General features: G+C 52.1%; 2 protein-coding genes across 2 annotated transcripts; both read right to left on the reverse strand.

The window, feature by feature from the left end:
- Positions 1-944: 944 nt before the first annotated feature.
- On the reverse strand, positions 945-3,883 carry COCSUDRAFT_45860 (hypothetical protein). Its single transcript, XM_005651919.1, has 10 exons — positions 3,753-3,883; positions 3,475-3,573; positions 3,224-3,370; positions 3,003-3,113; positions 2,694-2,909; positions 2,198-2,368; positions 1,944-2,054; positions 1,633-1,816; positions 1,341-1,468; positions 945-1,253 (listed from the first exon to the last, which is right to left on the reverse strand). Exons 1-10 carry the CDS (start codon positions 3,840-3,842, stop codon positions 1,206-1,208), a joined length of 1,305 nt encoding a protein of 434 aa, XP_005651976.1. The 5' UTR covers positions 3,843-3,883; the 3' UTR covers positions 945-1,205.
- A 3,071-nt stretch (positions 3,884-6,954) lies between these two features.
- Positions 6,955-14,844, reverse strand: COCSUDRAFT_39101 (hypothetical protein; the record flags this gene model as incomplete). The annotated part of the gene is made up of 15 exons (XM_005651920.1): positions 6,955-7,104; positions 7,371-7,586; positions 8,456-8,623; positions 8,783-8,865; positions 10,474-10,612; positions 10,759-10,817; positions 10,975-11,036; positions 11,271-11,438; positions 11,667-11,830; positions 12,201-12,313; positions 12,419-12,610; positions 14,026-14,107; positions 14,199-14,275; positions 14,398-14,646; positions 14,766-14,844. The coding sequence occupies 15 exons, from the start codon at positions 14,842-14,844 to the stop codon at positions 6,955-6,957; spliced, it is 2,001 nt and encodes a 666-aa protein (XP_005651977.1).
- Between the last annotated feature and the right edge of the window lie 6,125 nt (positions 14,845-20,969).

Genomic DNA, 20,969 nt, shown 5'->3' on the forward strand with positions numbered 1-20,969 from the left:
ATGAGCAACTTCGGTCTATATCGGGCAGCCGTTTGTCATTGCATCATTGATCTGCGCCGGTGTTCCAAAGCAGCTGTTTGCAGATTCCCGCGCGCAGCAGTACGTCAGCGCTCCTACAAGGCGCCCAACAAGGTCACTTCTGTGACAATCGTTCCGGAGCCTGTTCCAAAGCCTATCTTTTCCACTAGGCACTAACGCTTCAACCCCTTTGCAAATCCTGTACTAAGTGACAAGATAAAAAGTGAATATCAACTTGACACCAGCAAAGGAAGAATCAACAAGACCATTCTGGCCACCCTCTCACCTGCTGGCCAGCAGACAATAGCACTCAGTACAAATGCGATGGCCCCCAGCGTTGGCCCGATGACTGCCAGCACAGACCCTTGTCAGACATCGGATGATGCAACCTCGTTCAGATAAAACCCCAGATAACTGTAATGATGTGATCACTGGATACCAAGTGCTCTTTGAAATGTTTGCGCATGGGATCATAATCGACACCTTTGCAGTGGCATGGGTTGTTAACTCCAGATCCGCATTGACAACACAAGGGAATGAATATCATCTTTGCGTATTACGTACGGGAATCATGGAAGACAATCATCCGATAGCGCCTCTTCACCATCCTGCGGACTTATAGACAGATTCGCAGCTTCCTCCAGCTTCCTATATCCTGAATAGGGCAAAAGGTAATGAGGAAGAGGAGTTGATGATAGTTTTCACAAGTTTGCACTTGTAAGCCAAAGGAATGCAGCTTGGCGCAAATGCAAATGTATTTCTGTTCAGTACTACCGCTCGCAACGCATAGCTTATACATACGGTGCCGGTACATGTATATGTCTTCATGCGTCGTCCCTTTGTATCATATCTTTGAATGTCGATCGTTGTGACAATGTGCACCTGCAATCCGCAAAACAGTGGCCAATCTACTTGAAAACATTGGCTGAGAGCCGCATAATGTTACATGCGGTTCAGACCCGCAATGCAAGTACTATAATTAGTCGTTGCTGAGCAGCTACCATATGCAAACTATGCAAATTGAAATGGAACGCATTCCCAGACTCTGATAGGACTGAAAGTCACTCACTTAGCAAAAGAAGCCATCTGTTGGCCAACTTGGCCTGCCATAATATAAAATGCCCACTGCAGTTCTGACAAAATCCAAAGTAACATGTCCACGACACGTCTGACAGTGCTGCGACCAGTCACTCTGGGACTCGGATGGAGTCTCCTCCCATGGTGATCCTTCGCCCCTGGCCAGCACAGAAACTCTCAGTGAAGTGAAGTGCATTGCGCTTGAGCAACAAGCACATCCCAAAGCACGATTGCAACCTGCCCACCTTTCCAGCTCCAGCGTTCTTCGTCTTTGCATTTTTGACCCCCTGAACATTGCTGGTAGTGCTGGAACTGGCGCTTGGCCTCCTTGGGGGTCTTCTGGTTGTGCGGCTCTTCTTGCCTCGCAGCAATGCTGCGCACACGTCACACTCAGCTTCAGACTCGTACCCAGAGCTGTCGTTCTGGATGCGACCAAAGCACAGCGCAACACTGTGGACGCTAGTCTAGAAACTACAGAAGAGTGACTACAGAGGTGCAGGACAAGAGAGAAGGCGGGGGATGTCTGCCGGGGCTCACCTGTAACTGCCCAGAATGGGAGCAGGCAGAGGGTCAAGGAAAGGGCTGAAGCTGTGTAGAGGGCGTAGGTAAGGAAGGGCTCCTTGGCGTACTTCGAGGTCAGGGCATGCTTCTTCATGTACCTCTTGATCTCACCCTTCAGATCCTGGATTGCTTTGTGAACCCGACGTCGAGCCTGTAGCACCTGAGCACAAAGGAAAACAACTCACAAAATTCCACTCAAGAGCAACAACGAACGACTGGGATCCAGTCATGCCGTGGAGATAAAAGAAGGTAGCCCTCTGCTGCTGAGTCGGGGTGGTCTGTCGTACCTGTGGGTGAGACAGCAACTTGTGTGTGGCTGCCTTAGTGGAGGCAAGTGCCTTCTGGAGCTGTGGAATGGCATGCTTCTTCACTGCCAGCTGCAGCTTGGACAAGGAGCCCTGTGCAGATATGACACCAATCAGCGCCATAGTGAAGCCTTCAATTATCAACTTCTGGATGTGCTCAAAGTGGCAGCAGCAGCAGTAGGCTGCATTATCATTAGAAAACTTCCTTAACGCGCAGCAAGTGCAGCAGCACGCACCTGCAGCTTGACCAAGTACTTCCGAGTCAAGGGCTTTGCGTCCTTCAACAGCGCCTGCACCTTGACCTGCAGCGCCTTCCAGAGCTCCACAGACTTGCTGCGCGCCGTCACATGCACTTTGCTGGCATGCTCCCAGGCATTGCTTGCCAGCGGCCGCACTGAATCAGCTCCCTGCCACTCAATTTAAATCAATTTCAATGGCGCTCGCATGGAGATGAATAAAGCACTATGCGGGTTCCTGACAAACATGAGGCGGTCTCTTTGAGACAAAATCTCATGGATTCTCCTCAGCATACCTTCTGGTAATGCTCTTCCAGCCACAGAGGCAGCCAATTCTTGCGTGTCCTGTGAAGGAGCTCTTCCAGACGAGCAGCTGAGTGCTCAGCTTGGAGCTCCGCCTGCAGTGAAAGATGTCACCACTGACGATGCGATGAAGCTGCTTATGGCAAGGCAAGTTGCTTGAATTGGAAGAGAGGCTCAAGAACCCATCGCTCACCGCTTGCAAGGCCTTCTGGCTGGTGGCGGCAGACTTTTCAGCTGCTTTCAGGCTGGCCTCGAGGGTCTTCAGGGTGGACTCTGACTTGTCAGCACGGTCTTGCAGGGTCTTTGTCGCTGCATGCAGCTCCTTCTGGAGCTTCTCAAAATTCTTGTTCACCTTTTGGAGGTTTGTCAATTCGCTGCTCAGCTTCTCTACCTCCTTCAGTGCCGCAGCCTGTTCCCACGCAGAGTCACTCGATCAGTGGTTCAAGAAAGCTTTGCATGTCCCACATAAATCTGTTGGGCACAAGCCCAGTACAAACCCCACCTTCTCGGCATCCAGAGCATTGATAGACTCCTGGCTGGCTTTCAAGGCGGCTTGTGCTTCTGAGAGAGCCTTCTCCTTCTCAGCCAAAGCCTCTTTTGCGGCAAGAGCTTCCTGCTCACAAGCCGCCCACAGATCATTCCTTCTGGCAGGTCACCATACTCGTGGTCAACTCTGAGGCAGATGCGCAAGGAAAAATTTGGGAGGAGACGATGAAGCCTCACAGATGCCTTCTTTTTGGATTCAGCAGCAGCCTTCTCCAGAGCCGTGGCCTTGTCTGCTGTGGCCTTGATGTGCTTGCCATAAGTCTCAGCCTTCTCCTCTGCTGCCTTCAGCTTGGCTGCAATCTTGTCAACATTCGATTGTGCCGCCTGGGACACGAAGACGATGAATCAGCTGACGTCGAGCTGGAGCTGACTGTTAACAAGGAGTCCTGTATCCAGGACTAGGTTGCCAGTGAGCTTCAAGATCACACCTTCGCTTGCTTCAGCTCACTCTTCAACCCGGCGATGTCTTTGTCTTTACTTCGGAGCTCTGACCTGAGGCTTTTAAGTGCAGGGTTGTCGTCGGCCACCTGCAACGCGACACGAGCAGTGAAGCTGATGGATTGAAAGAAAACCCTCGAAAGGCACCCTCGTAGAGAGACCGGTCATTTGCAGCGCAAAAGCTCTGCATGGCACGAAAATATGAATATATCACAGCAAGAACAAAGAGAACGTCCCAACTTGAGGATCAAGCTGTTCAAGGATGAACCTGATCAACTGAGGAGTCTTCAGCAGCAGAAGACACAAGCAAGGCTAGCGCTAAGAGCGCAGCTAAAGCCAATTCTTTCCTGAGAGCCATCACATCCGCAATTTGTTCGCCAAGTCGTGTTTCTGCCCAACTTTGTTCCCTGCGACGTCAACATCAGAACAGCGCGCCAAACTGGGCTCCATGCATCTGCCCAGAGGCTGGCCCAGAGACTGCCCAGTTGGCCCTGGGTGTAGAACAGGGTCACCCCCAGATGATTTCTCAAGGCGCGTGCCGACGCGCCCTTCTTCGATTCGGAGTGCCGCCAGCTTAAACGGGACGTCCGCGCCCGCGCGCGGTGCGGGGGCGATCCAGCCGAAGTGCGCGCGCTGGAGCGTGCCTACCACAACACCGTCCGCCACAAACGGCGCGCTCACCGGCTCGCGCAACTGCGCCGCCTGCTTGATGATTTGCACAGTGACCCCCGAGCCTTCTGGAAGCGGCTCAAGTCTCAGCAGTCTGATATACCTGAGCAGCTCAAGCCAGTGCAATTGTGGGCTGGCTATCTCAAGCGGGTTGCAAACTTGCAGTTGCCACTCATTGCTGAGCTGCCCCACTTGTCTTTCCCTGTCCAGCCCAGTGCTCCTGTTGCCCATGTTGATGCTCTCAATGCACCCATCTCTCTTGGGGAGGTGCTTGCTGGGCTCAAAAGTTTACACAATGGTCGTGCCACCGGAGTGCAAGGTTTACCAGCTGAGCTGTTTCGGTATGCAAAAGATGAGCGGGCGCCAGGCATGCCTCCTCCGGAAAATGTCCTGGCGCATGCTTTGGTGGCTGTGCTGAACTCTGCATTTGTGGCTGGGCAAGTGCCACCCTCTGTGAATGGTAGCCTGATCACCCCTGTGCACAAGAAAGGCAGCAAGCTTGACATGCTCAATTATAGACCCATTGCCGTTACTGAGCCCATCATGCGCTTGTATGCTGGCATATTGAATTCTCGTATTCTGAAGTACACAGAGGGGGCTGGATTGCGTGCAGCCACACAGGCTGGCTTTAGGCCAAAACTGTCTACGGCCCACCAGCTATTCACCTTGCAGCATTTTATCGACCGGCAAAACCATGCTAAGCAGCCCTTGTATTGTTGCTTTCTTGATCTGAAGGGTGCTTATGACAGAGTGAATCGGGTGTTGCTCTGGGAGAGTCTGCGTCGCCTGGGCATTGATGGCCACCTGCTCTCTGCCATTCAGTCTTTGTATGCCAATTCTACGGTTGCCATTAAGATTGGGAGCAGGAAGGGTCCTAGTTTGCCCTCTGAGACAGGATTGAAGCAGGGTTGCCCCCTTAGCCCAACGCTGTTTGGCTTGTTTGCAGATGGCCTGCACAGGCACTTGCTGCAGAGGTGCCCTGGGGTTGGCCCGCAGTTGCGTCCTGGCAGTTGTGTACCAGATCTAGGCTATGCCGATGACTTTGCTTTGCTCGCCACCACACCTGCTCATTTGCAACGCTTGATTGATGCAGCTGCTGAGTTTTGTGAACAAACGGGAATGGTCATCAGTGTTGACAAAACAAAGATTGTGGTGTTCTCTTCAAGTTTGCCAGGACCTTTTCAATGGCTTTGTGGTGGTGCGCCTTTACATTGGGTTCAGCAGTTTGAGTACCTGGGTGCCCTTTTTGACGGTGCCCAAGGCATTAATCTCACCTTTGGCAAGCTTCACAGGAACATGTGGGGTGTGTGGGCACAGCTCAAGCAGCAATATGGGAAGTTGCATTGCAGCATGTCAGCTGGCCTGTTGTTGCGCCTATATGATGCATGTGTGCCGCCGACTGCCTCCTACGGTTGTGAGGTGTGGGGCCTGCGCAGCCTTCCTGGTGGCGACAGCCGGCGGGGCCGGGCTGCCTTGGCCTCCTCTCACCTGAAAATTCTGAGAGACATTGCTGGCGTCCCCACCTCTGTGCATGGTGCCATCTTGCTTAAGGAGTTGAATCAGCAGACCCTTGATTGTGTGTGGTGGCGGCGCATTATCAAGTTCTGGAACAATTTGGCTGCCTTGCCTGCAAATAATTTTCACAGGCAAGTGGCCCTTTGATGATTGTTGGGATGCCATAACCCGTAATGTTAAGAATTGGGCTTGGGCCTTCATGCGGGGCTTGCGCCGAATTGGGTATGAGTTTGTTATTCGGTTTGACACCCTTGTTCCTGTGGAAGTTGATGCTGTGATGCAGCTGCTAGATGCGCAAGCACTGCAGGTTTGGGATGACATTGACATTTGCCCTAGGACCTGCCCGTCCAGCAATGCCACCTTGTGTACATATCACAGATGGTTTGCTAGGCCAGCTTGTGTGCGCCACCCTTGCCAGCTCTTACAGCAGCCTTTGAGTGCCCGTTGCTTGCGTATACTGTTGAAGTTCAGGATGGGTTGTCATAGTCTGCCCAATGTCTCGGGCCGCTGGGCAAGGATTCCCCGGCCCCAGCGTTTGTGCATGCGTTGTGCCCAGCAGGTTATTGGGGATGAGCGCCACCTTGTGTTTGAGTGCCCTGCCTTGCAATCTGTTCGGGACAGATATCCTGGGCTGTTTGGTGCAGCCATTGTGACGATGCAGCAATTCATGTGGCAGTTGGACATTGTTGGTGTTGCACATTTTGTGATGGATTGTTTTGATTATTTGGATGCTGCCAGTTCATCCAATCAGCCCTAGGCGGCTGGAGTGATGTAATCTTCCTTCCTTCCTTCCTTCCTTCCTTCTCCAGCTAGGAACTGTGCAGACTCGGCCTCATCAGATTTGAAACTTCAAGTTGAAAGAAAATGCTGTGGGCAACCAGTGGGCACATAGCAGTGCTGGCGCCAGGTGACACCGGTGCATATGTTGGACAACTTCAAGTTGTGACAGGAGTGACGGTCACAGGACGGTCATTGAAAGTGCACCGTGCATGTAGGCTCTGCAATATGGGAATGCAATGCAGTTACTTGCCTAAAGTACTGCTGAGCAGTACTCTTCATAATTAGATCATAATATCATGTTGCAGGTGCACCCTCTCGGAATGACCAAAGTTTGGTCACAAACTTCACAAACGATCAATCATTGATAGAGCGGACACTGTCTGGCAGAGCCTCAGCCTGCAAGCCTCTTTCATATCAAGTCTCGATATCAAACTCGGTGATGGAGATTGATGGACAATTTATTCAAGGTTTCAATGCTTCCAAGCACGTCAAATGCTGATCACTGATCAGCATTCGATGGGACATCTTACAAGCAGGTCCTGCACCCTTGCAATGACATCATCCACAAACGGCCGCTCAGCAGCATTTGTTGTGAGACAGTATGTCACAAGGTTATGCACATCTTCAGGGAAGTGGTCTGACTGGGGAAATGCAACCTGCCCATTCAGCACAGCCAGAATCAGGCTCCCTCCAGCTTCGTTCATAGCCTGCAGCAAAGAAAGCCAGCTTGCAACATGCTTTGAAAAAAATATTGTGAGACAAAAGTATATTCACAAGACCTCAATACCTCTATTACGACAGTACCGTAATGCTCAATTAGATTCATCCCTGCCAGCTGCTCAAGCAAGGTCTTTCAGAAGCACCCACAAATTTTTACATAGCAATACGCTTGCAGGAAGGGTACAGTGAGCAGCTGCCTCACCCGCTCAAAGGGAGAGATGCCATACATAATGAAGTAGAGGAGACAGCCCAGGGACCACACATCGACGCGCTCGTCCAGAACACACTGCGAAGGGACATCAAACAGCTCTGGCGCCCGGTATGGGGCGCTGCAGTGGGCCTCTGCATCCTCCTGGACCGACATTGCCTGCTGCCGGCTCTGCACCTCAACCCTCGCCTGCCGCGTGCTCCCAAAATCCTGTGCATGCCCGCCGCACAATAGTTTAGAATTGCTGTGGCGCAATGTGGGGCAACCCCTTGCATTCCCATCTGCGCAGAGGGTTGCCACTGCCTCGCATGATATAGATTGCCCTACCTAGATGTCAGGCTGGTGCCTAGGCCTACTGGATTACAACTTCTGCAGCGCCACAGTGCATGACTGCTTGCCTCTAGATTGACATTTGCACCTCTGCGAAAAATTGTGCACATGAACACGTGAGGGGTGTCAGGTGTGGCCGCACCATGAGCACTGCATGATAGCAGCTCCTGTTCCAGGCATCAGGCAGCTGCAGGGGCTCTGCCTCTGATAATGAGGCCAGGCTGGAATGCCGTATATCTCTTGCAGGAGTATTGCTGCTGTTGCTCAAGCTGGCTGATTCTCCAGTCTGATGCCGCCTGACCAGAACATTGTGCGGCTTGATGTCTCTGTGAGCAAAAGAACTGCGGTGCATGGCACGCACCCCGCTGCAAACCTGCATGGAAAGAATACCTGTTAGAACTCCAGGACTATGAGGCAATTCATAACACCACGTACCAGTGATGCTGAAATATGGTTTTTCCAATGCACGAGAGAGAGAATCCCTTTGTAAGTGCAAGAAGGATACCTGTAAGAAGATGCTCAGGACATCCCGCAAAGGCAACTGCGTGCCATCTGTTGAACATTGTGTCAAAAGATCCACAAGCGATCCTTGCTGCAAAATAGGATTGACATGTTGATCAGCGCTGATCAGCAAACATTGCGGCTCTTCAGGACGCATATGTTCTCACTAGACAAAGGTCTGAGACATAAATGGAATTACAGTTTTAGGTTTCAATCCTCTGATTTGAAGCGAGTGTGCTGGACTGCACCGAGTAGAGGGGGAACAGCATGTAAAAAGCCGACACGCCACTCTCCTCGTCCTCTACCTCCTTATGCTCTGATGCCAGCAGCGGTAGCAGATTTGGGTGCCTCAGGCTCTGCATGACCCTGATCTCGGTATATGCAAGCTCTACATGCTCCCCAGTGGACGTCAGCACCTGTATTTGCAAGCCAGACTGTGCACTGGACCTGTACTGCTTCTGAAGGCACTCCTTCTGGGATCTTGCCCTTATCTGGAAAGAGACTTGGCCCGGATGATATGGGTAATGGCTGTTTGCAATCATTGAAATGACAGTCAGCAAGGGATGACAACTCACTTTCTTGAGAGCATACTGCTGCGGCTCTGCCTGACTTCCCAGGCTGAGTATTTCCTCCACTAGATATACAAACGAATATCCTCCTTTCGCCAGCTGCGAATCATCAATATCAGTCCACATAATTGCCAAGAAGTGATGCAGGCAACTTAAATTTCACCCACGGCGAGAAAGGGAGGCGAGGAGCACTGCCCATCTTGTCAATATACTATTTAGCCCAACAACAGTACATTCCACGAGTCTCTTGGGATGTTTTCATGAAATTGAAGAGGCATATACGGATCGTTGCGATGAGCGAATGCTCGAACGTATGCCAAATAAGGAACTGCAAGGCGTTTTCTTGATTTCGTTTTTATTGAGTTTTCCCTTGTACTGATATTCGATCAATTATGCGTGGTTCTAATCGTACGGGAGTAAACCGACCTGCCTCAACACCTTAAAACGTCTGTTGCCCAGAGATACTTCGTCGTGAGCTGCTAACGGAAAGATGCACTGCCAGAAATTCAGACAAGCACCAAATGGATCCTGCAGATTCTGCATCGTTGATTCTGCTCACCAAAAGAACCAATATTAGGCCGATGAAATCCTAGTGTCACTTTTCCAAGACTTCTATGTTGAACGATGAAAGCAGTTTCATATCTGTCATCTCTTAGTCACATTGGTGATCAGGTTTGAAGAAGGTGATTGACAGCTGGATCAGGCTCTGCAAAAATTGCTCAGTCCCTGGACATAAGGCAACAGCTTGACCTTGAGATTGGGCACATTACACTACAGGACATTCGATGCAGATAGGGCAGGCCTGACTTGCGAGCGGTACTGGTATGAAAGCAAGACTTGCTCTCAGAGTAGGCTGCCAGACTTCTGAACTCACTGACTGGGTAAATGGCACGTTTATATTTGCTCATCCATCTTCTCTGAGGCTGTACTGCAGCTAGTAGCCTTCCCAAAGGCTTGCAAGGCTCCCTAGACAGACGAGGTCCAATCTATAGGCCACAGTATACTGCTACGTAGCTACAGCCATCAATGAATATTCCCATCATGAGACTGAGATGCAGCTGCTGTTGGCAACCCAAAGAAGTCAATATTGCCAGTATTGGTGCATGTGCATGAAAAATTGTGGCAGACACAAATGGAAGAATCACTGGGTATTGGCGTTGGGCGCGTATTGTGACATATTCGCAACTTGATTTACATGAGAGCTGCAACATAACAATTGTAAGCGCCACATAAAGGCACCACTCAGTGGCATCACGTGGCATGCAAGTGAATAGCAATTTAACACAATAATTTTAAATATTCCAGAATGCAACACAATAATCAATTGCATCGTCTCAAAGTACAATCAATGCAAGTTCCATGTATGGGAGATGCAGTGCACGCAGTTCACGAATTGCAGTACTCAACGATGCATAAATGAGCTAGTCTCAATGAAAAGCGCGTGTGGGTCACGCGATGCCGCACAATCAGTTTTGCAATGCAGTTGCAAGATGCCAGGCCACATTGACAGTGTCACACTGTCAAGCACTAGTGTACTGCTAGGCTAGCAGCATGCAGTTATGGGGTGAAAATAAGCAATATTCAGTCCACTCAAAGGTATCGACCACCCCAGCCTTTGCAGGGATGCCCGGCCTGATGATTCACGTGAGGCACCTACTAGGCTACCTGCTAGTAGCTCTGCAGCATGCGCCGTCCACCTTGAGTGGTTTGTGCTTTCCCATCTGAAGGTGGCTGGGCACTGGCGCCCATGGCGCGATAGGGGAACTGCGACCCTCCATCCCAGCCCGCTGTGCTCTGGATGGTGTCACGCACAGTGTCTCCCAGGACTGATGTGATCTGCGCAGTCAGAACACAGCACTTTAGTACATGAGCAACAGAGCTGTATTTTCATGGCATGCCTGAGAACAACTGATATTTTCAATCAGTGATGCACTGACACGCTTTGCGCATGCGTCGTTGAGCAAGGAGCATCTTCAGCGCACCGCGAGGTCTATGGGAGAGTTGAAAGGCCCTCCGTTGGCCGCCCACATGTTGTTCCACCCTGCAGACCATCACAATGCACCCAGTTCATCTCAAATTCCCCCTAACATCATCGGCAGATGTGCTCAGCATTCCCTCAAATATAGCCACAGTCAGAAAGGGGAGTTATTCGTTCTCAAAGCAGGCACATGTCAAGTACGGCTGTCAGAAGAACTCACCACGGGCAAGGTCGTAGAAGTTTCCGTCAGGATACTTCAGCTTGACACTCTGTATCGGCACCCTGCAGTGTGTTCAAATCTCAGACATGCTGGAGCTTAAATCCACATTTAAAAACATCTTCACGCATGCAGAACAGCTGTCTTGTGAGAGTGCAAAAGCTCTGCTTGGATGTCTGCATTCCTCTCACTACAAGAACCTGCAGCTGCAGCACACAACAGAGCAGAAGCCATCCCAATATGACACACTCAGCGGGCGGCAACAGGTCAAATAGTAGTCCTGACATGGGAAGTCGCACCTTGTGTTGGAGATGGCAAACATGAACCAGTAGGGGTTGGGGCTGCCACCAAAGAAGTAGTGAAACTTCCCTTCGCCCACATTGCAAGGAATGGGGTACCACTCGACCTTCCAGCGGCCGTCACCGTTCTTGTCCAGGTCAATGCTGCCGTAAGCGCACTCTGGACACCTGTACATTCATGCATTGCACTCTTGTTGCCCAAAACATGGGCAATTTCATCTAAACCTCCTCTTCACTGCAGGCTGCTTACAACAAGAAGAGTCTTTGCAACACTCTCAGGTACTCTTTGCAAACAATCTCAGCTTGCCTACATTCCGACTTGGAAATGCCTTGCACAGTGCACAGCAGACAGTCAGCCAGCAACCCACATTAGGAAAAAGCAGAAAGGGTACTCACACATTGTCGACCAGGCCAAACTGCCACTCAGAGGGTATGGGCAGCATGCCAATTCCAGCGCCCAGCCCGCGGTACATCAGGCACTGGCCGCAAGCTTGGGAGTTGTTGTACTGCGCTCGGTTGAGGGCGATGTAGGTTTGCACGCCCTCCCTCCAGCTCAAACCCTGGCCATGTAGACAGGATGATCCATCAGCAGACAATAGCTTTAGCATCTAACTAAAGTGGTTTCCACGTAGGCACTTGCTTAATTACTATCAAGTCTCTTTTTGCAGCTCGATTTGCATTTGGGCAGGCCATAGCAAGTGTGGGACACATTTCCTCTAGTGCTCCTCTAGATTGGGCGGACTAGAGACGAATGGGGCTCAGGGCCGCCCAAGAAACTCATATACTGTCCAGTCACATCATTGGAGATCTCTTAGAATGCTTTGGAGAGTATGCACGTTGACCAAACAGGCCTGCATGTGCAGAAGACTTGAGCTCCTCTTCACAATTCTTGCAATAATGCAGTTCTGGTAGGGTGAGCTCGAAGCTCACCAGGGAATTGGAGAAAGACTTGCCAAAGGCGCAGGCGCCCCCATCGTTCTGGCCATCTTGTTGGCCGTAATAGGTGCCTGACGCAGACATCTCTACAATCAAATCTGGAGTGGCTGCATAAGCAAGCATACAAGCAAACCACATGCGTGATTAATCATGAGCCAGCTGCTGCTTATAAGTCACAAGAGGGATGGTCAATGGCATGAGGGAAGGCACACCATCGCCGTTGTATCTCACTCCGCCGCCCTGAGGTTTCAGCATGGCTTGCCACTCAATGCCATCTGCAAAGGCAACAGGGAAGAGCAGCGTGAGCAAGAGGGTGCCGATTGCCATTTCCATGGCTGTGACGTTGATGCGACGCTTGGATGGGACGAAAAGCTTGGATGCAGCAAGCGAGACAGGCTCCTTTCCTGTAGCAGGCAGGCCTCACATGATTGACGATCGATCTCCTGCTGCAGCCATACCAGGGACCTAAAAGATCTCTGGCTCTATTCATGCATGCAGCAGATCTTCCAAAGACAGTCTTCGGCCATTTTATCCGAAAGCTCTTCGATAGCAACAGTGAAAACACGCTCTCACCCAACCCAAAGTCGAAGCTGTGGCACTGACTTTAAGCAGCTCTGTACAGACAAGCGCTCTCTGTCCTATGACGGGGAAGGAAAGCAGGCAAGATCAAACAATAGGTGTAGAAAGTCGAGCCCTGAGTTCGAGCTGTGACCGACAATTTTTGAATTCGGAAGCACGTCTCAGGCTCTCTGGCAATCGTTGGGTACGTACCTCCTACTGGTAGGAGCTGTGCAAAGCAACACTATACCCATCCTAGCTTGAGTTCATCTCTGATTTTTGTCGGTGGGTTCGTCGGCCGTTGGCGACCGTGACGGAAGTGGGTTCCTTACCTGTGCTGTGGTGCCAGACGACGAAGTTGGGAAGGCGCTCGCACTTGAGAACGACTGAAGGAAGCCAGTGGCTGTTGAATGTATGCCTGTGCAAATCGCCAGGGATACAAGTGGAGGTCCGTGATGAAAATAACAAAGTGCATGTTCGACTGCCAGAAGGAATTCGTCTGTCTGACTGCATGCGGTGCCTCACCAAATTTGGCTTCCTCTGCATGCATGAGACAGGGCACATGTCACGCTGATTGCTTGCCACTCGTCCATGTGCTTTTCAGCCTATCTCTACTGTACTACTTTTGACAGCTGCACATTGCCAGCTGGTGCACGGTTCAGAAACCCTTGCTACATTATCAACCACAAATGCACTTGCATAAGGGACCAGGTAGTCACCACTGGTGGGACTGGCAGTCCGGGGAGACCACTGCTTCACATTATTCCTCTCTCATCTGAGAGATACTGACGTACAAAATTCGCACATGAGCTACAAGAAGAAGGCCTGGAGTCTCAAAGTCTATCATAGAGCTATGATTTTCCCATTCTTCATTGCGTGCACATGTAAAAACAAAGAATCTCACTCTCTCACTCGCATCAGCGATTTGAATGTCTCAAACGCAAAATACCCAAGAGCTGCACTCGGCAGCACCTGCACAGAACAAGCTGGATCAGAATGGCCACCATCACATTGCAAGAAAGCTCATGCTGACTGCTTCCTGCACGAGATCCATCATCAGGGCACCTGAGCAAAGTCCAGATCAACATAATGCTGTCAGCCTTCATCAAGGCAATGATGAGAATTTAGAGTCATTCAACAGAGCGTGCCTGAATGGTATTGGGACCAACTCCGGCATAGAGGCCACTTAGGCCTTCCTTCATCCAGATCTCGTTTGCAGCATGCGAGAATGCCTTCAGGTTGGCATGGTTTACAGCAGCACGTGTCAGCTGACCGCCGCTGTTGCCCACTGCTGCGGCTGCAATCTGCTGCATGCGCCGCCTGATCACTTCCAAGGGATACACCTGCGCGATGCAACAGGGTGCGCATAAACATCTGGGATCTGCATGACTGATGGAGCGGACAACGAAAATAATTTGGGAGTGAGCCACTCACAGTGCTCTCTGCTGCTGCGCCCGCCAGCGCCCCATACAAGAGGGAGTGGGCTGCATCCAGTCTGGACGCCTGCTGGCCTGCAAGGCATGTCAATGCAACCACTTCAACACATGCTGCACCAGCTCCGATGCTTCAACATACGAGAAACAATTTCAAGCAAGAAGTGGAATAGGGCAGGGAAGAGCCAACATCACCCCACCTGTGCTGGTGGACACATGCTTGAGGTGCTTCTCCTTCAGCATGTCATACAGCCAGTAGTACACGGCCCCAGAGGGCACCATGGCCACCAGAGCAGGCGCGCATCCGACATAGAGTGCTGGGAGTCCTTCCTTGCGCGCAATCCGAGCCAACATGGCCAGATAATTCCCCTCGCGCTGACTGATTGGCGCGCTGAGGACTCTCGTACGCAGCACATCCAGCGGAAAGCAGCACAGCGTGGCTGTGATGCCTGTTGATTGCATGAGCAGCCCATCAGGAGTCAGCACTAAAGGTGCAACAGGACATGCAATCATGCAGCTTGCAACCCTGCACAGAATTGGTGCTAAGCAGTGAAAAGTGGAGTCGCACCAGCCAGAGCACCAGCTGCAAGCTTTGCTTCATTGCGGAGCTCCGGTCCGAGGGCCTTCACAAAAATTTTGCGGTACATATCAAAGCAGAAGAAATTGACGGCCTGCAGCACACTGCCACCATCATGATGTATCCAACATTTGTGTCTGTGAACAATTTTCCCTGTAACATGCTTGGCAGGCAGCTGAGTAGAGAGGCCATGCCTTATATGGCGCTGTGCGCAAGACATTGATACCTGCAACAGAACCAAATAGATGGTAAGAATCCCTACTTTGCAGGACGTCTTCATCTTTGAGCAATCTGACAAACTCGCTGATACATGTGCTCTGCAAGTGGTTGTGATCTGTGCAGCACCGTTGCCCTTCCAAAAACCCCCGATGCCTTCATCCTTAAAAACTCCTGCTGCAACTTGCATGGTGGTCCCAGAGCGGTGGTTGAAGATCATCTGCATCTTCACGGTCTCCATGGGAGCGCAGCATGTTCTGGACACAACAGCTGACAGCGCGCCGGCCAGCAGATGCTTCGCATAATTGAAAGCATCCCCTAGAAAGGCGCCATGATGCGGCTGCAGCGTCATGTCTGCAGAAAGCAGCAAAATAATGTTACAGGGCAACTCCGTCAAGTCTGCAAGACTATGGTCACCAGCAGCGCGCAACCAGGCCGAACTTGGTGGTGCTAGGTGCCTACCCAAACATGCAATACTTTTCCTCCTGACAGCGATCTTGAGCCGGTTTTTCTGACGTTGATTTTTGCCAGATTGGACCATCGCTGGCCATTTTGCCTGCATCCCTGTCTTCCCGTGCTGTCCTTACGAGGACCAACGGGTGCTGGCTGTCTGCTGCTGACAGTGGTTTCCAGATCGGCCATCAAATTGAAAATGGTATTCTACATTGAGATCGTTGAAATAATGAGCAATGGTGAAGGATGATGGCGCCTTAGTATTCGATGCAGCAGAGTCAGGTCCTGCACATGTCATCTCTTCAGGACGGCTGTCTTAGCAATATCAGGACCACGATCGTGGCCATAGAATATTTGACGAGAATTCGTGATGAAAATTTTTAGTAACCCATATTAACGTCTCTCCTCTCCTAATGCTCTCACCTCGCAGAGCTCGGTCTTAACGAAGTCTCTCAACGAGAACATAAGAATAAGGAATTACCAAGTTTGGTCCGGCTCTGGACAAACATGCAATCATGCGTCCAAGAGTCAATTAATAACTGGGGGAAAGCCAACGGGGAAAGGGCAGCCAAGCTGGTGTATTCATGGCTGAAATACATCATGTAGCCACGTGCCAGCACATGTCGGCAATATTGCATCCGAACACCGAACCACCATTGCGAACGCCTCTTTCCTTGGGCAATCAGCAAGTTTCAATCGAAAAACTACCAGTATATTCATCTGTTGACATATATCAGGCGCTGTGCAGGCGTGGAAGTCTGTTTGTGTCCCGAAGCAAGTAGTACCTAAGATTTTTCTGGGGTGCGGACGACAGAAGGGCCAGCAATAACTTTATAATTAATAGACTATCCAGTCAAGGCACAATTGTTACTTCTACGACAAGGGCTGCTTGGGACCCGTTGCAGAGGTTGCAAAATTTCTAAGGAAGTCAATAGTTGCGCCCAGCCACACTGTGTAACTCGGTGCGTTCACAGCATGGATGGAATTCGCATTTGATGTGTGGATGAATGATCCTGTTCGACCAGCCTTGTGGCTAAGATTCTTTAATGTCTATTTTTGCAGACATCTGACATCTTCTGCCTATCTCTTTCTCCACTGTCAGGATTTCCTTCAGTACTGTAAATTGCTCAAATACTCCTGAGACGATCTCGTACGTTCGTGTGCGGCTAGGTTTACATCGCCAGCGTCAGACATAGGGAAGCGGCAAGAATACAGGGGCCTCAGGGCAGCAGGGCAGCGCCAGAATGTGCCGCTTGATGGCATACATGGGGCCGCCAGTCCTGGTGGCAGATGTTGTTCTCTGGCCGGATAGATCCATCATAAAGCAGTCGTATGACGCGCGGGAGAGGAAAATGGACTCGAGCTTGCCCTCGCACCTGGCATATGGCAACTTGAATGGAGATGGATTTGGCATAGGGTGCGAATTGCGTCATGCCTCCTATTGGGCAGTTGCTTGCAGCTCCTCTTTTTCTTGCTGCCTTAGCTATGAAGAGCATCAATGTTAGATTGCAGCACATGCTGACGTGGCGCATGGCTGAATAGGTGGTTTACATCAGATGCCATGGATGGGAAACCTGTTGCAAGGGTGGATCCCACACCATGCGTCTTCACTTCCATCACACCAGCCTGGTGAGCATGTTAAGCTGATCTCGAAGCTTGCCACATGAGGTGCATCTCTGAGTTGTTGCCGTCATAATTGACTGCTGTTTCCATGGCTTATGACGTTGTGTTGTGTGGCCAGGAACAACGAGAATTTGGGGCGCCTTTCCTGCAAAATAATATCGCCCCTTGTCTTTGCCCACGTAAGTATTGGCGCCTTGTGCGTGCTTTGGCTTTGCAATGCACTGAATATAGCAGCGGTCTGTACCTGTAATCAGCATCTTTTGGGAATGTGGATGCAGGTCCGAGCAGCCATGCCAGGGATGCCGGTGTCTGAGCAGAACTGCCACCCCTTTCAGTGGGGCCGCTACATGTGGATGCACAATGGCATGGTGCGCCCAGCAGCTCACCCCAGAGAGCCGATGAGAGTGCCAGTAATGGGGAGGCTTGGCCACAAAAGTACTAAAACATGCTGTCCTGCACAGGTGGGCGGCTTCATGAAGATACGGAGAGCCTTGCTGTCCATTCTATCAGACGCAGCCTATGACACCGTGCAGTCGTTTCACTCTGACAGCGCTGTCTGCTTCTCTGTATTCCTCCATCACCTCCCCGACCTGACCTCGCAGCACCCTCCACATGTGCTCCTGCGCGCCATCGAGGTACTCACCCTTGACCCCTGTCTCACCGGAATTGGTTGCAAGGGAAGGCCAGCAATGAAGCGCACCTCGGGGCTTGAAGAAAGGACAGATCCTGTGGTGGGCTTCATTGACGGGTTCCCTTGCAGCCACCATGCGTCTCTTCAGTTTCCTCTGCTTGGCGCATCAAAGATGGAAGAACCTGAAGCTGTGGACCTGAAGGCGCACGATGACTCTCACATAAAACAGTTGACTACATGACGGGTGTTGTGCAGGCGACGTTTGCCAGCATCACGGCGGCGCAGGAGGCGGCTGGAATCACAGAGGTGTCACTGCTCAATTTTGCCGTGTCGGACGGCAGCACGCTAATCGCGACGCGCTATGTGTCCCACGAGGATGAGGAGCCGGCGTCGCTGTACTATGCTGAGGGGTCCGCCTTCCAGCGCTGCCCAGGTCCTAGCCAGGAGGCACCCGCTACGCCTGTCGCGCCCGGGCCGCTCAAGGGCCCAGGCGAGCCCGGCTGCGTGCCCTGCAGCCCCACAGCAAACGCCGCCAGCGCGCGGAACACTGCAGTGGCCGGGGAGGTGCGCGCTCTGCTTCCATCCCCCAGGGCATCCTGCTTGACCTGCAGCATACTAATATACTTCTCTGCCTGATGCTTCTAAAACAAGAGCACTCTTGTGGGCATCAGCGGGCAATAAAGACACTCGAGGAAGGTTGGGTGTGGCGGTCCCACCTAGCAGAAGGGATGCAGCAGCCATTGTTCAAGAATGGATGTGGATGGTGGCAGGGGGAGTACTGCTTGAGCTATGGGGCGGTGGGGACGCGAGTGGCGCTGGTCGCGTCAGAGCCCATCACCCGCCAGGCCGGGGAATGGGTTGCTGTGCCCCGCAACTCCGCTCTGATCATTATCAGTGAGAAGGTGATAGCACCTTTCTCACTCAACTTTGCACATGGGAGATGCCCTTGGTTCCTGTCAACACATCCCAATCATGCTGCAACATCTTCATCAGATGTCTGTCAATCTCCACAAGCATTGAATATCCTGTCTCATCAAGGGCGATTTTGATGTGCAGGGCAGCTGCATAAATGTGATGCGAAGTGCCATTGGGCCACACGGGGTGCACCCGCGCCAGGAGGAGGTTGCCATGAGCTTGGAGGCCGTCTCTGGCGCCGTGCAGGTCTCGGGGCGGCCCTGGCAGATGCAGCGGAAACGGCGGCGCGACAGTGCGACCCTCCTCCTACCCTAACTTTTTCCTAAATCTTGCAAGGATTTCTCACCCCTCATTAGTTGCTTGACCTGATTTCCATAAAGGCGTGTAGAATTTTAAGGCTGAGGTGCAAAGACAGGCCTGACTTGGACAAGGGCTATTATTGTGGTCGCCCAGATTGCAAGCAGGGCAGGTATGTAGCATGCAGTCATGCTCAGTGACCAATGGCTGACTTGTGGATGTCGCGTGTGCAGCGGGCGGGAAGCTTCAGGGGAGCGACAGCATGCCGGGCCCGTTGAAGATGGATGAGGGGGCGCGTGTTGTGACAGCGGAGGATCAGCAGCTGACGGGGCACACGGGCGCCCTGCTGTGCCTGGCCCTGCTGGATGACCGCCTGCTCTTCTCCTCCTCCACCGACCTCACCATCAAGGCACTGCTCAAGCATTCCTCTGCTAGCTGTGAATTCCACATGCGTGCATGCTCATCGCGTGTCAATTCAAATCTCGATGCAAACTCCCGGTATGAAGTGTGTGAGCTGTAGTCAATTGCCTTTTCGTGCAATACCGGCTCCAGCTTCCTAAAAGTAAATATTCTGTGTATTAAACCAATGCTTGACCTTCAGAAGGTAGGGAATGGCATGATTCTGCCACACTTTTTTGAAGCAAGAATTATGTCACCTGCAGGTGTGGGATCTGGCTCAGGGGAAGTGCATTCGCACGCTGACGGGCCACAGCCGGCCGGTGCAGCGGCTGCACATAGCGGGCGGGCGGCTTTACAGCATCGGGGGCCGTTCCCTGCGAGTCTGGGACCTGGCCACCTACGCCTGCGTGCGCGTGCTGCAGCAGCCGCGCGAGAGCGGCGCCCTCTCCGCGCTCGCTGTCGCCCTCGACGGCACCGTCTATGTCGCTGGCCAGGTGAGTCCTCTGGACTCTGAGCTGCATCACACTTGTCACTGTGACCCTCTGTTCCTGTCGATATCTTAATCCTTTGCCGAGTGCTAAGAACGATGCCGAGAGGAAGCAGAATCTGGCCATCTTTCAAGCGAAAGGACCTGTGGAGGACCCTTGCATTTTACAGCTTAAAAAATGAGGCTGTGGTGCATGCGCGCAGGACGCCTCGATAAAAGCGTTCCGGCCGGGGGACGAGGTGAGCACAGCGGCGGTTAATGGGCATGCGCCGGGGGGGCTGACGTTGGCGCGGGAGGCGCTGCCAGACGTGTGCAGCGCTGCAGAGGACGCGCACTGCGGTGCCGTGCATGCGCTCGCGCTGTGCGGCTCGTATGTGTGCTCCGCCGGCGGCGATGCCATGATCCGCGTCTGGAACGCCTCCACCCTGGCGCTCTTCAGGTGCGCTGCTTTTCCACTTTGCTCTTTTGCATGCCCTTTGCCTTGCCCTTAGAATGGCTTGGAGAATTCTCCTTGCCCTTCTGATGCCTCTGTTGCACTTCATGTGCCCTCTTGCATGCCCTTGATCGGCTGTCGGTTTGCAAATGCTCTGTTGCGGCTAATGGTGGTGTTTCTTGTGGTCTTTAATGTTGGGATATTGTGTGCTGGTTGGTGTAATTAGGGTGCTCCGCGGGCACAGAGGCAGCGTTCTCACGCTCTACAGCTGCGGCAGCCTGCTTCTCAGCGGCGGCCGGGACAACATCATCCGTGTCTGGGTGAGATCCCTGCTGCAGCACAGTGCTGTCTGTGCGCTTGTCAGGTCACGTCGGTGTGCAAATGCTGAAATTGACTGTCTAATCTGGGACTTGTGTGGCCCAGGACATGGAGACAATGGTGTGCAGACAGACGCTGGCGGGACACAAGGATGATGTGCTCAGCATCTCCGGGCTGCCGCCTCCGCCACCAGTATTCCCCACTGACACCAACTTATCACATGACACGCCGAACGGGCATGCAAAGGGGGGCGAGACATTGAGAGAGGTGAGTCCCTGCCCCAGAATTTGCTTCTGAGGTACCCTTTTCTAACACTTAATTGATATAGATTAGTGTACTGCAGATGCTTAAATTCTTCTCACAGCCCTGCTGATGATCGTTTTGGTGCACAGCTGCGGCCGGCCCTGTCAGCCATGGATGGGG

The sequence above is a fragment of the Coccomyxa subellipsoidea genome, assembly GCF_000258705.1.
Source record: "Coccomyxa subellipsoidea C-169, whole genome shotgun sequence".
In the NCBI taxonomy this organism is placed as follows: Eukaryota; Viridiplantae; Chlorophyta; class Trebouxiophyceae; family Coccomyxaceae; genus Coccomyxa; species Coccomyxa subellipsoidea.

Bases quoted from the DNA above. Each gene is read 5' to 3' on its own strand.
- COCSUDRAFT_45860 (XM_005651919.1), bottom strand. From the start codon at position 3,842: ATGGCTCTCAGGAAAGAATTGGCTTTAGCTGCGCTCTTAGCGCTAGCC. The intron at 1,469-1,632 runs GTGAGCCCCGGC...ACGTGTGCGCAG, and splicing joins CCCATTCTGGGCAGTTACAG to CATTGCTGCGAGGCAAGAAG. The intron at 1,254-1,340 runs GTGGGCAGGTTG...TGTGCTGGCCAG, and splicing joins AGAACGCTGGAGCTGGAAAG to GGGCGAAGGATCACCATGGG.